The sequence below is a fragment of the Petaurus breviceps genome, unplaced genomic scaffold (assembly GCF_028583685.1).
Source record: "Petaurus breviceps papuanus isolate PSGF00001 unplaced genomic scaffold, PetGlider_PUasm1.0 120, whole genome shotgun sequence".
Lineage (NCBI taxonomy): Eukaryota > Metazoa > Chordata > Mammalia > Diprotodontia > Petauridae > Petaurus > Petaurus breviceps.
The window spans coordinates 3,502,166-3,514,626 of record NW_027185627.1 but is presented as its reverse complement, the minus strand read 5'-3'; the positions used below and the strand labels follow the sequence as shown (position 1 = coordinate 3,514,626).

Genomic DNA, 12,461 nt, shown 5'->3' with positions numbered 1-12,461 from the left:
TGAAGAGTGCTCAGAGTTACCCTTCCTGGTTCCAGTCCAGATCATATGGGAGTTTTGGGGCCTGGTCCAGCTATGTATGTCTCAGTCCTAAAAGGTTTGCATTCTGAGATGATAAAGAACCCTAATATTGGCTGTAGCTCCATCAGATTATGAGTTCCTTGAGATCAAGGATTGATCTTTAATTCCTCAGTACTTAGCCAGTGACTGGCACAGAGCAAGTGCTTAAAGTTTATTGACTGACTTTGGAGCCAGAGGAGCTGATGATATAATGGATACATGAAAGATAGTGACCAACCCCCTCAACTGTTCTGGCTGTGAGTTGTGTCAGGACTGATTTGAGCTGCTTCCCAAGAGGGGGTTGGGAAAAGGAGCAGCTTGTTCCAATCTCAACCTTGGCTTCCATGTGGATGTGAACATTTGGCACCTAAGCAGGCTTGAAGCTGGGTTGGGCTGCTTCTTCTATGTTTGTTCTTTCCTGACCTTAGGAAAATGGGTATTTGTCTTAAGTGAATGTATCTGTAAACAAATGCAAGTTTATGGACAGATTTGGAAGTCCTGGGTCTTATCACCTCAGAGCCAAATGGCAGCAGGGGAAGTCTCCAGCAACTACTTCATCACTTTTGGATGGTCACCAACAACTGGACTGACCCAAGTCTGGCCATTTTACCAGCAGATAAGTACTAAGAGAATTTTGAACAGTGCAGAGATGAGGTGAAATGCAAAATGCCTAACCAGCTGTTCTGCAACTTGTCTTATATTTGATGAAGTTTAAATATCAACCCCCCAACAGATTGTAATCATAGTTATAAATTATTAGATCTTGTTTTGTCTTTGTCAAATGTGTACATGTTAGTATCCTATGCCTAAAATTCTGCTTGGATGTAGAAATAAATTACATACATTATACCTGATTCACATTATACATTGGATATCATTTTATTCTTTTGGGGGAAACTCTAGGTGTGAACTGTAATCTAAGCTGTACATAAACTTGTCCCTTGAGCACCAGGGTTGAGGTTTAATAACATGAAGCACATGGGAAAAGGAAGCCTTGTTACTCCTCCCATCAGAGGCCAGGTTCCCAAGATTGAACCATGTATCTGGATAAGAAAAGGAGGTAGGTGTAGAATCCTAGCCCCTATGGAATCCAACCATGGTTCTGCTACGTAAGCATCGCTGGGGACTCTCCTCTCACAAGAGGATCATAGATTTTAAACTGAAGGAACCTAAGAAATCATGTAGTCCAACCTCATCGTTTCCATGGAGAGGTGAAGTGACCTGTTCAAAGTTAATTCAGGTAATATTTGGCAGGGTTGCTTCCATGTCCCCAAGGTCAGACCTCTTTCTACTATACCCTACTGTCTCCCACTCTTCTTCTTCAAAATGATTTGCCCTGTGTCCTTTTGTCCTTTCCGCTTGGTTAGGGTCATGGAGGATTCGAGAGAGCAGTACCTTCCTAAGGTAGACTGGAAGCAAGCATTCCACTTGGTACTGTACCCTCTAACCAATATCCTTACTTGACCCACCAGTGCCCATAATGAGACTGCCTTTTCTTCTGCTGGGGGCTTGGGAGGGGAACAACTTCAAGGCATGATGACAGAGGGGCTCTGATAGTTGCCAGGTCTAGGCACATGATAGAGTGGAGCTAAGCACAGTGACAGTGTTGGGCCCTGAAGGGAAGGTAGAAGCCTCTTGGAGGACTCCCTTTTTTTCTCTCCCCCACCCCCAGTCCCCTCCTGTTCTCTGGGGAAGAAGGGGGAATTCTTCAGTACATGAGTAGAATGCAAGCCCCACCCTCAGTGTGTGGTCCCAAGATACTTTCGCTTCATCCAGAGTGAAAAAAAATAGATATATTTTATTCTGAGTAGAAGTTTCCAAAAATATTCATCTGTGGTAGGAGCAAGAGGAGGGACCAGGAATCCAGGAGTCACTGGCTTCCAAGGCAATTTAGACAGGAAACTAAACTTGGTAAGAAGGAATAGGTTCTTGGCTAGAAGAAAGGAAAGGTTGTTCAGGGCAGGGTCAGGATGAGTCCTAATCCCCTGAGGGCACTAAGAGAACTGAACCTTGGAAGGGGGTTGGCAGCAGCTCACTGGATGGTAGGCCACAAAGAGGTTGGATCAAAGGAGAAAATATGTGCAAAATGCTTTGAAAACCTTTAAGAGCTGGGACAGTATAAAAAGCACCAGACTGGGAGTCAGAGGACCTGAGTTCAAATTCTAACCCTGTTGATTATTGCCTATGTGACTTTGCTCAAGTCGCTGAAGCTTCCAGGGCCTCAGTTACCTCATCTGTAAAATAAGGGGACTGAACTAGAAGGTCTTTGAGTTCCCTTCTAGCACTGCATCTAAGAGCCTATGATTATTATTGTTTGCCAACTCTTGCCATAAAATTGGGACTGGACTGGGCATAGCTCTCTCTCGAGGATTATTCACCATTCCCCTCTCCACTCTAGAGAAAAAAAAATGTATGAGGGTAGGCAGAAGTGTCGTATATGAGAAGATGCTCTGCCTATGGAAAGGGGACCAAGACGGGAGGTACAGGGTTGATTTTTCCCAATAGTAGTCTGAGAATTTCAGGTGGACCCATTCCTCATAACCCTTAAACAATACACTTTATTTTAAAGCAACTGACAATTCCCCAACATTTTTATAGCAAGCTAGAATATTGAAGGATGGAAGGTTGAGAGATGGCCCCAGAGGGATGGATCATTGTTTTAGAAGTGGGAGGGATCTTAATAGCCATTTAATCCAACTTCCTTATTTTATAGATGAGGAAGTGAAGTGGTCACAGGGCAAGATGTGACAGGGCTGAGATCTGAACCCAGGTTCTCTGATTTCAAATCCATCCAGCTTTGTTTGGCCATGGAATCCATTATCAGAGTGAGCTCTCTTAGGAGATGGGCTGTGAGTGGAGGACTCCTAAATGGGAGAGGGAGGGCTGTATCAGTGGAAGAGGGAGTGGAAGGGGCTCACATTTTCATTTCCTCTTCTGATGAAGTGGGCCTGACATTGTTGACAGGCAAAGAAGCAGAGCCAGGCTTGACGATGAATGGGCCACCACTGGTAGCTGGTCTGGAACCAGGCCTGTTACTGGTGCTGGACATATTTGCAATTGAGGCTGGGGACTGCTGGAGAGTTCCTGAAGTCAGCATAGGCTGCAAAGCAAATTGCTGCAAGACGTGGGCTGTCATGCTGGGTCTGGGGCGTGAGGCTGTAAGGAACAGAAGATTTCCCCAGCCCCTGGAATCTTGCCTTTCTCCAAAGCATTTCTACATATATTTGCTCAGCTGATCATCACAATATCCCTGTGAGGCCAGTAGAACATATTATTATCTTTTTAGTCAAGGAAGACCCTGAGGGCCAGAAAGAATGGTTGGCTTGTCCAAGGGGACCTGATTAGCTGGAGCTGTGCTAAGGGTTTGAGGCCACTGACCTAGATCATTGAAAGCTTAAATGATTTGTTAAATCTCCTGACCTTGGGGCTAAAGATCTTACTGCTATCCCATGTGCTTTCCCCTGGTTCTCTCTGGGAAGCAATGTTTAGACTCAAGCAGTCAGGAATGGAAAAGTTAGGGCCACCTTGTAGCTTGTACTGTGGTTAAAATTAGTTCAGTCCAAGTTCTGTTTGTTTTTGAGGCAATCAAGGTTAAGTGACTTTGCCCAGGGTCACTCAGCTAGTAAGTGTTTGAGGCTAGATTTGAACTCAGATCCTCCTGCCTCCAGGGCCATTGCTCTATCCACTGCACCACCTAGCTGCCCCCTACCCAAGTTTTCAAGGAGGACCTCATTCAATCTGACCTTATAGGAGGATGGTACCGAGGACAGGAGGTTGAGGGTTTCTGGACTCTTTTTGCTGTCAAATGAACCACAGGTAAACTAGTAACAATAATAATAAATAAATAAGGCTTATATATAGCACTTTAAAATTTACAAAGCAGGGGTGGCTCGGTAGCGCAGTGAACAGAGCATGGGCCCTGGAATCAGTTCAAATCTGGCCTCAGACACTTAACACTTACTAGCCATGTGACCTTGGGCAAGTCACTTAATCCCAATTGCCCTGCTTTCCCCCTTCCAAAAAGCAAAAAAATACAAAAACAAAATTTACAAAGCACTCTATATACAGTATCTCATGTGACTCTCTCACAGTGACCCTTTAAGGTAGATCCTATGATTTATCCTCATTTTACAGATGAGGAAACTGAGGCTGAGAAGTGGTTAAATGATCTACTTAGTGCAACAAAGCTACAAAGTATCTGAGATAGTATTCAAACCAGGACTTCTGAATTCCAAGTCCAGAGCTCTATGTATTATACCACCTAGCTGCATATAGGATAGGGGAACAGGAGGAGGACCTGTGATTTCACTGGTATGGGGAGCTTCTTGTTCAGGAAACTCTCTCTACTGATGGAGGTCAGAATCTTCTTTGGCAACATACATTGGTAGGGAGCTGTCTAGAACAGAAATTTGGCACCACTGGCCTAGATCATTTAAAGGTTGTGATTTGCTTGGGGTTAGGAAGTCAGTGTGTGTATCCCAGGTAGAACATGAAGTCCAGCCTTCTTGACTCTTAGATCAACTCTCTACCATACTATACACTGTTGCTTGGTGTTTCAGTCATGTCCGAGTTTTCATGACCCTGTTTGGGGTTTTCTTGGCAGAGATGCTGTAGTGATTTTCCATTTCCTTCTCCAGCTCATTTTACAGATGAAGAAACTAAGCCAAACAGGGTTAAGTGACTTGTCCAGGGTCACACAAGTAGTAAGTGTCTGAGGCCAGATTTGAATTCAGGAAGATGAGTCTTCCTGATTCCAGACTGGGTACTCTATCTGCTTTGCTAACTCCATGCCCTGACACCTCTCTTTACACCTAAGAAAATAAATTCAGTGTCATTGTCCCCTGTGGATAATACACCTTTCAAGCACTTCAGCCCTCGGCACTAGGCTGCTTGTGCTGCTCTTCTAGACCCTTCCCTCTTAGGTTTACAGGCAGAAGAAGGGGAGAATCGTAGCACCTTTGGGTTCTAATGGGACAGGTAGGATTGTTTACAATGTCCAGAATAAGAAGGAGAATGACCCTTTTTTAGGGGAGAGTGAGACAGGGAACCTGGGATGTCTACTTATCATATTCTTCAGCACCCCAAGACTGTCTTAGAATTATGTCCCCAAAAGGAGACCAGATTTAGGGAGACATTCTCTGTCTTCCTATGTGTGATAGGAGATAGTTCCTCCCTTTTAGAGAAGAGGTTGGGCAAAAACCTTCTTTAGCAGGAAGAGAATAGGAGAGGCTAGAAACTCAAAAGAAGTTCTCTGGACAAGAGGTCTAGTGAGGAATTGATTTGGACGGAGATTCAGTCTAGGGATTGGTGTCCCAAGGGAGAAGGCTTAAGTGAAGACTCACCAGGGAAAATGGAACTAGAGGTACCGGAACGCAAATGGTCATATCCACTGCGGGATGATGGGGGCCTTGGGACCTTTAATGCTAAGGAGAGAGAGATGAAAGAAGGGGTGAGCAAATGTTTGTTGAGGTTTCTCTCAGTTTCCTCCTATCCGTGGAGCTCTCCCAGATCCCTTCTCCTACCCTCAGGGCTGTGGCCAATGCCAACATTTGACAAAGCCATGGCTGTGTCGTCCTAGAATTTTGCCTGCTTGTTCTTCTCTCAGAGCTCTGGGACAGTAGGATACAACCCCACCTCCTATTCCTCCCCACATGTGATCTTGTCTTCAGTCAATGGGATCTCCTCCACCAGTCACTCCCCATCCTACCCACTCTGCAATATCCTCCCCACTGCTACCAGCTTATCCAAATAAAACCATCCTCTTCCTTAAAGGCCTCCTCAGCCTACAGGGATGTGTCTTCCTTTCCAGAGTTATTTGGCATTTACTGTATCTATCATTCATTTGACTGACCACAGAATCATAGATTTAGAGCTAGAAGGGGTTATAGATGATATCTAGTCTAACTGCCTTCATTTTCCAGAAGGGGAAACTGATACCCAGAGGGGCTAAATAACTTGCCCAAGGTCACCCAGGTAGTGACAAAGGTGAGATTTAAAACTATATCCTCTGTCTCTAAATCCAGTGCACTTCATTTTACCATGACGCCTCCATCATACATTGCTTCCTCGCTCTGCCACTTAACTGTTCCATGTATATTTGTCTTTTCTCTCCTACTAAACCGTAAGTTTCTAGAGGGCAGGGGTCATAATTTACACTTGTTTGTCACCTCCACATTACCTAGTACCAGGCTGAGGACCAACTGGGAGCTTCAATGACTGAAAGAATCAACCAATGAATTTGGGTTCTGATTTGATTTAGGGGTGTTGTTAGCTGACTACTCCCCAACTAAGATGGAGGTAGCCATGGGCCACCACTAAACATGGCAAACCTTACTGCCACCATAGTGACATAAGTTGAAAATCTGGCCTTCAAGGAAGATCCTCCAACAACATATACAGGATATCCCAAAAATCTTTAGTGCAGTTTTATGCCTTGATAGCTTAAAAGCTTATGAAAACTTAAATAGCTTAAAACTGCATTAAGACTTTTTGGACACCCTGTTTATATACCCCAGAAGGGTTGTGTATATGGAAGAATAGTTTCCCTATCTCTACACTCATAAGATCATAGATTTAATGTTGGAAAGGATCTTAGAGGTCATCCTACTCATTTTACAAATCAAATTTTTGGTAGTGACCCAGAGAAGTCAAATGACATGCTCAAAAGGAAGCTTTGGCCTTAAAAGTCCTCTACAGGTCTCAATCCTACAGTCCTAAATAGTAGAGGCTGCAATTTGAACTGGGGCCTCCAAATCCAAACACAGTACTCTATTTACTGTATCATACTGCCTATCAGTCAACTTTGATGTACTCTTCCTGAGGCTTGGGTCCCTGGCAAGCTGGGAAGGATCTCTAATTCTGAAAAGTACTGTATTCAAAGCGGCTGCTTTACCCTACAAATGATATTTGCTATTTTTATAATGCTTTAAGGTCTTCAAAGCACTTTACATTTTATTTGACCATCATGGTCACTCCATTTCACAAGTGAGAAAAACAAAGGCTGAGAGAAATTAAGAGATTTGTCTTGGGTCATACAGATAGTAAATGGCAGATATGAGGCTTTGAACCCAGATCTCTCCTGAGTTTGAGCCCAGTGCTCTCTCTACTATGGCATGCTATCTCTTTATTTTAAATAATTTTTGGTATCTTCTATATTTATATCATCTTCATTTCTTAATATGTGCCTTCCCCCTTCCCACCCTGGCAAGTCATCCCTTCCAACAAAGAATTAAAAAGAGAAAGAAAAAAAAATCAATTCAGCACAAAGAACCCAAACCTCAATTGAGTCTAATGGTCTATACAATGTTTTACACCATGGTCCTCCACCTCTGCTCTGTGAGGTCAAGTTTGGTCATTAAAATCACACCAATGCTGCTTCTTTGACAATGCCGCTGACCAGGAGGTAAGATGGTCTAGATGGAAGGACCTATTCCAGGTTAATTCCTTATTCCAGATACCAGAGCTAATCAGGTTGTTTGGGGTTGGCAGCCCCAGAATTACACAAGGGAAAAGGAAGGTGAAGTTCTCAGGGGATTGGGACATCGAACCCTAAGCCCCCACTCAAGACTGTCACAAGTCATACCTGCCAGCTCCTTCTCAGTAATAAGAGGACGTGGACCAGCACGGGAGGCCATCCTGCCTTTGTACATGATCCCATCCACTCCCACAATGTTTACTTCACTCTGGGGAGACAGAGATAGCCCAACCCCAACCCCTGGGTTAGGACTCAATCCCTTTACAAGAAGAGGAGAAGGGGATGATTCCCTTGCTATATTCCTTTTGCCTTCAAAGGCTGCTCAGTTTTCCCTTTCCCAGAGACATATTACTTCCAATTATTATTACTCCTAGTTCCAACTTATTTCGTCCTCCCCTACTACCCAAAGCCCCAGTTTCTTCACAGGTCCTGGAGAGGAGGCTTCTCCCCATCCCCCCACTAAGGCCTGGGATGGGTCTAAGCACAGGAAGAGAGAGTTCAAGCCACCCACCCCACCCCTGCCCCATCCCGACCCCAGGATCCCAAACAGAAAAGCCTCATCTCCAGATGAACCAGAAGCAGGCTGCACTCACATTCTCAGGAGGAAATATAGATGGATTCCCATATGGGTAAAGGGTGGTGAGGTTTGGCATCTTCATGAACCTCCTTAGGCTTGAATTGTTAACCCACTGTTGGTGTTGGCCACCCTCCGTGGCCATGTTGACTTGTTCCGGGAGGCCAGTCATTTCCTGCGTTGGCTGCTGCTTTCTGGAAAAAGATGGCTGACATGAGGAGGGACCCACCTTCTTCCCAGTTCAGACTGAGCCTCAGGAGTCCACGTGGGGTCCTGACACATCAGGCAGCCTGGCATGGGAAGGGCTGGTAGGGCCATGGAGATTAGCACCATTCAGGTTGGTGGTTCAGGATGTTGGGCCTATGACAGCCTCTGTGAGAGCTGTAATCTGACTAAAATCTGAGAGGTTTGCTCTTCTTCAGACTGTAACTCAGTTTTTGGCAGCATCTTCATCAGGATTACTGTGGGGAAGGATGCCTTTTGGTGGTGATGGTGATGAGAAGGTGGTTTGGACTCTCTGCACTTTTTCTTGCATATCAGAAAAAGCCCTGCACTTGTAATCAGAAGACATGGGTCTGAGTTCTGGTTCTGACACTTACTAGTTATGTGACCATGGACAAGTCACTTAACCTCGATTTTCTCATCTGTAAAACAGTAGTTGTGCAGAAAGTCTTTTTGCCAGCTGTAAGGAGCTATATAAATATGAGTGATTATATCATCACCAATGTCATCACATTGAGATTGGTGGGAGGAAGGAAGTTGGGGCTCCACAAGGCGGGAAAGGAGAAAGGGGAAGTACAGTGGGAAGGGAAACAGGGGTTCAGATAGCTGTAGAATCTTCTCTAGTTGAGAACCAGAAATGGCTCAGTGAGTTCATTGGGTAAGTAAAGTGCTGCTGAGGTTGGAGTTTCAGTCTTCAGGAGGACTAGTGTTGTACAGGAGGAAAAACAGATGTTCTATGGTTAAAGCTGTAGCCTCATCCCTGATCCACCATTTCACAAAGTTGTCTCCTATATGAATATACTTGGTCACAATGGGGACCAGACCAGAGGGTATAGATGACTCAGTTCAAACCACAAGTTCACTGCTGTTCAATTCAATTTTTTTTTAAAGCAATCAGGGTTAAGTAACTTGCTCAAGGTTACACAGCCAGTTATTTCTGGGTGTGGTGCTGAGTATCTGAGCCCAGATTTGATCCCCAGGTCATCCCGACACTGGAGCCGGTGCTTTTACTCACTGAGCCACCTGGCCGCCCCTAAGCAATTGGGGTTAAGTAACTTGCTCAAGGTTACATGGCCAGGTGTTTCTGGGTGGGTGCTAAGTGTCTGAGCCTGGGATTCGATCCTCAGGTCATCCCGACACTGGAGCTGGTGTTCTTACTCGCTGTGCTACCTGGCCACCCCTGTTCAATTCAATTTTTAAGAATGAATAAAGTTCCTATTGAGTGCAGTGTGCTATGCTAGATATTTGGGAAGAGACATCATTTAGTTAAGACATGGTCCCTGCCCTCATGGAGTTTAAAAGTCTACTAGGGGTATGAGAAACATATACAGATATCTAAAATATACAATAATATATGCCAAATGTATTAGATTGAAACAAAGCACTATATGTTGCTGAATAAGTTATGGTATATGAATGTGATGGAATAATATTGCACTGTAAGAAATGATGAAGGGGAGGGCTTCAATGGGAAGATTTGTATAAACTGATGCAGAGTGAAATGAACAGAACCAGGAGAATAATTTTTATAGTAATGACATTACTGTAAATACAAGTAGCTGTGAAAGACTCAGGAACTTTGATCATGCAAATGGTCAGTTATGATTTCAGAAGACCCAGGATGATGCTACCTACTTCCTAATAAAGAAGGAATGGATGCAGGGCAGAGATTAAAACATATATTATATACATATACATATACACATATACATACATACATATACACACATATGTATCACACACATATAAAGGAGATGAACAATTTGGTAATTTGTTTTGCTTTACTATACACTTTTGTGACAAGGGATTTTTTCTCAGTCGTGGGGAGGAGGCATAAGGGAGAGAAGGTAGATTATCATTGGCTAAAAGAAATAACACTTAATTTAAAAAAAAGAGTTGGGGGAGAAAACACTATACAAGAAATGAGGAGGTCAGGGAAGACTTCCCAGAGAGAGAAGGTAGATAGATTTTCAGTGATTGAAAGAAATTAAATTTAATTAAAAAAAAAAAGGTGGAGGAAGCACTATACGAGAAATGAGGAAGTCGAGGAAGGCTTCCCAAAGAAGGGAGCATTTGTATTATGCTCAAGGTTGGGTTGGAATTCCACAAGCAGATATTCCAGGTATCTGAACAGAATGAACAAAAGCAAGAAGGAAGAAAAGTGCAAAATACAAGTGTATACACATATACACACATGTATACCGTATTTCACTGCATAACTGTCGCCGCCGCATAATTGGTGCACCCCGTTTTTTCAGTCCAAAAATTGGTTTATAACCTTTCATCATGTAATCGTCGCATGGCATAATTCTGTTCGTCACACCGCTTAAAAGATAAACAGAGCAGTAACGTGTTCCCCAGTGGCATATGGATATACATTTATCTCTTGCACATTGTGGGCCATGAGCCTAGGATTCTCAGCCCATACACATTGTCAGCCTTTAATTTTAACATATATTCACAAGTATTTCATGCATTCCAATCTCACCAAAGACATTTAGTAATAAATTATTTTTAAGTAATGCCAGCACAAATTTTTAAAAATAAAAAAGCTTCACATAATGGTCATACCCCACTTTTTTGGCCAAAAATTTGGCATAAAATCTGCGACAATTATGTGGTGAAATTACATACATTGTTGTTTTCTTTGTTTTTTAGGGAGGCAATCAGTGTTAAGTGACTTGCCCAAGGTGACACAGCTAGTAAGGTGCCTGAGGCTGGATTTGAACTCAGGTCTTCCCAACTCTAGAGCCAATACTCTCTATCCACTGCATGACCTAGTTGCCCCTCATGCAGAATATATTTATGAGACAGATAAGAGGTCTTGGTTTATTCAGGACAGAGTGTGTGAGAAGCAGTAAGATAAAAGAAGATGGGAAAGGCAGGGTGCTGTCAGATTGTGAAGAGCTTAGAATATCAGGCAAAGGAGACTGAAATTTGCTTTGTAGGCAGTAGGAAGCCAGGAAAATTTTTTTGAGCAGAGAAGGAAAATAAAAAAGGATACATCAGGGTGGAAGGAATAATGGGGTATGGAGTCAGAGAAACTAAGACTGAGTCACAGCTCTGTCATTTACTATCTGTGTGACCTTGGGCAAGTAACTTAATATCTCTCTCGGCCACATTTCCTCATTTGTCAAATGAGAGATTTGACTAGGTGACTTCTAAGTTTCTATCCATTGTTAAGTCTACAATTCTAATGACAGTCTGAGCTGGGATGGCATAGAAATAAAGAAGAAATAAAGAGAAGGGGACATTTATAAGTGAGGTGGTAGAGGTGGCATCAACAGGATTTGTAAAGGACTTGATATGAGAGATGAGGGGCAAGGAAGCATGAAAGAGAATTCCAGGCCTCAGAACATGAGAATGATGAATTTTGGTGTAACTGGCAGAAACAGTGAAGTCATAAAGGGGAAGAAAGTTTAGATGGAAAAATAATCATAAAATCAATTTTGGAAAAATGCGAAATCCAAATAGAACTGTGCTGAAGCAGTCAGTTGGTGCTGCTAGTATAGAGCTCGGAAAAGGGCTGAAAATAGAGAGTTGAGGCATTCTGTGTAAATGAGATTCCCAAGGAACAAAGTACTGAGAGGGAAGAAAGTCAAGGGAAGAATCTTGGGAAACACTCACCTTAAAAGGGCAGGGAAAAGGATGAGGAGAGAGCAAATGACAGCACCATAGAGTAAAAAAGGTATTGGAACTAGAGGAAGAGGCCCTGCATTCAAATTCCAACTTTGCAATCTATAACCTGTGCAATCTTAGGCAAATCAATGGACTTCTCTGGGCCTCAGTTACCTCATCTGTAAAATAAAGGAGTTGAAGATGATCTCCAGTGTCCCTCCTAGTTCTAAACTTATGATCCTAACGAGACACAAGTGTATTTAGAAGGGTTGGAGGAGCTCAGTAAAGAGGTCATTAGGAACAAGACACACATTTTCAGACCCAGCCAATGTGTAAATTTGTTTTGCTTGACTATATGTTTTTTGTTACCAGGGAAGGCTTCTATTTGTGGGAGAATAATGAGGAAGAATAAAAGCAAAGTTTTGAGAGGAATAGGGTTTGTAATACAAGAAAGGAAGGAAGAATCTCAATCAAATTTTTAAAAAATACACAGAAAAGAGCAGGTCAGACAAGTAG

General features: G+C 43.1%; 1 protein-coding gene across 1 annotated transcript in view; it reads right to left on the bottom strand.

Annotated features, from left to right (window-relative positions):
- Positions 1-2,845: 2,845 nt before the first annotated feature.
- The window catches only part of CUNH16orf96 (chromosome unknown C16orf96 homolog), a 65,114-nt gene continuing 55,498 nt past the window's right edge, over positions 2,846-12,461 (bottom strand). The window contains exons 15-19 of the mRNA XM_069090025.1: positions 10,530-10,652; positions 8,125-8,299; positions 7,640-7,739; positions 5,400-5,480; positions 2,846-3,213 (exon numbers count right to left, since the gene is read on the bottom strand). Coding sequence (XP_068946126.1) covers positions 2,972-3,213; positions 5,400-5,480; positions 7,640-7,739; positions 8,125-8,299; positions 10,530-10,652 — 721 coding nt within the window. The 3' untranslated portion in view covers positions 2,846-2,971. The remainder of the gene's footprint in view (positions 3,214-5,399; positions 5,481-7,639; positions 7,740-8,124; positions 8,300-10,529; positions 10,653-12,461) is intronic.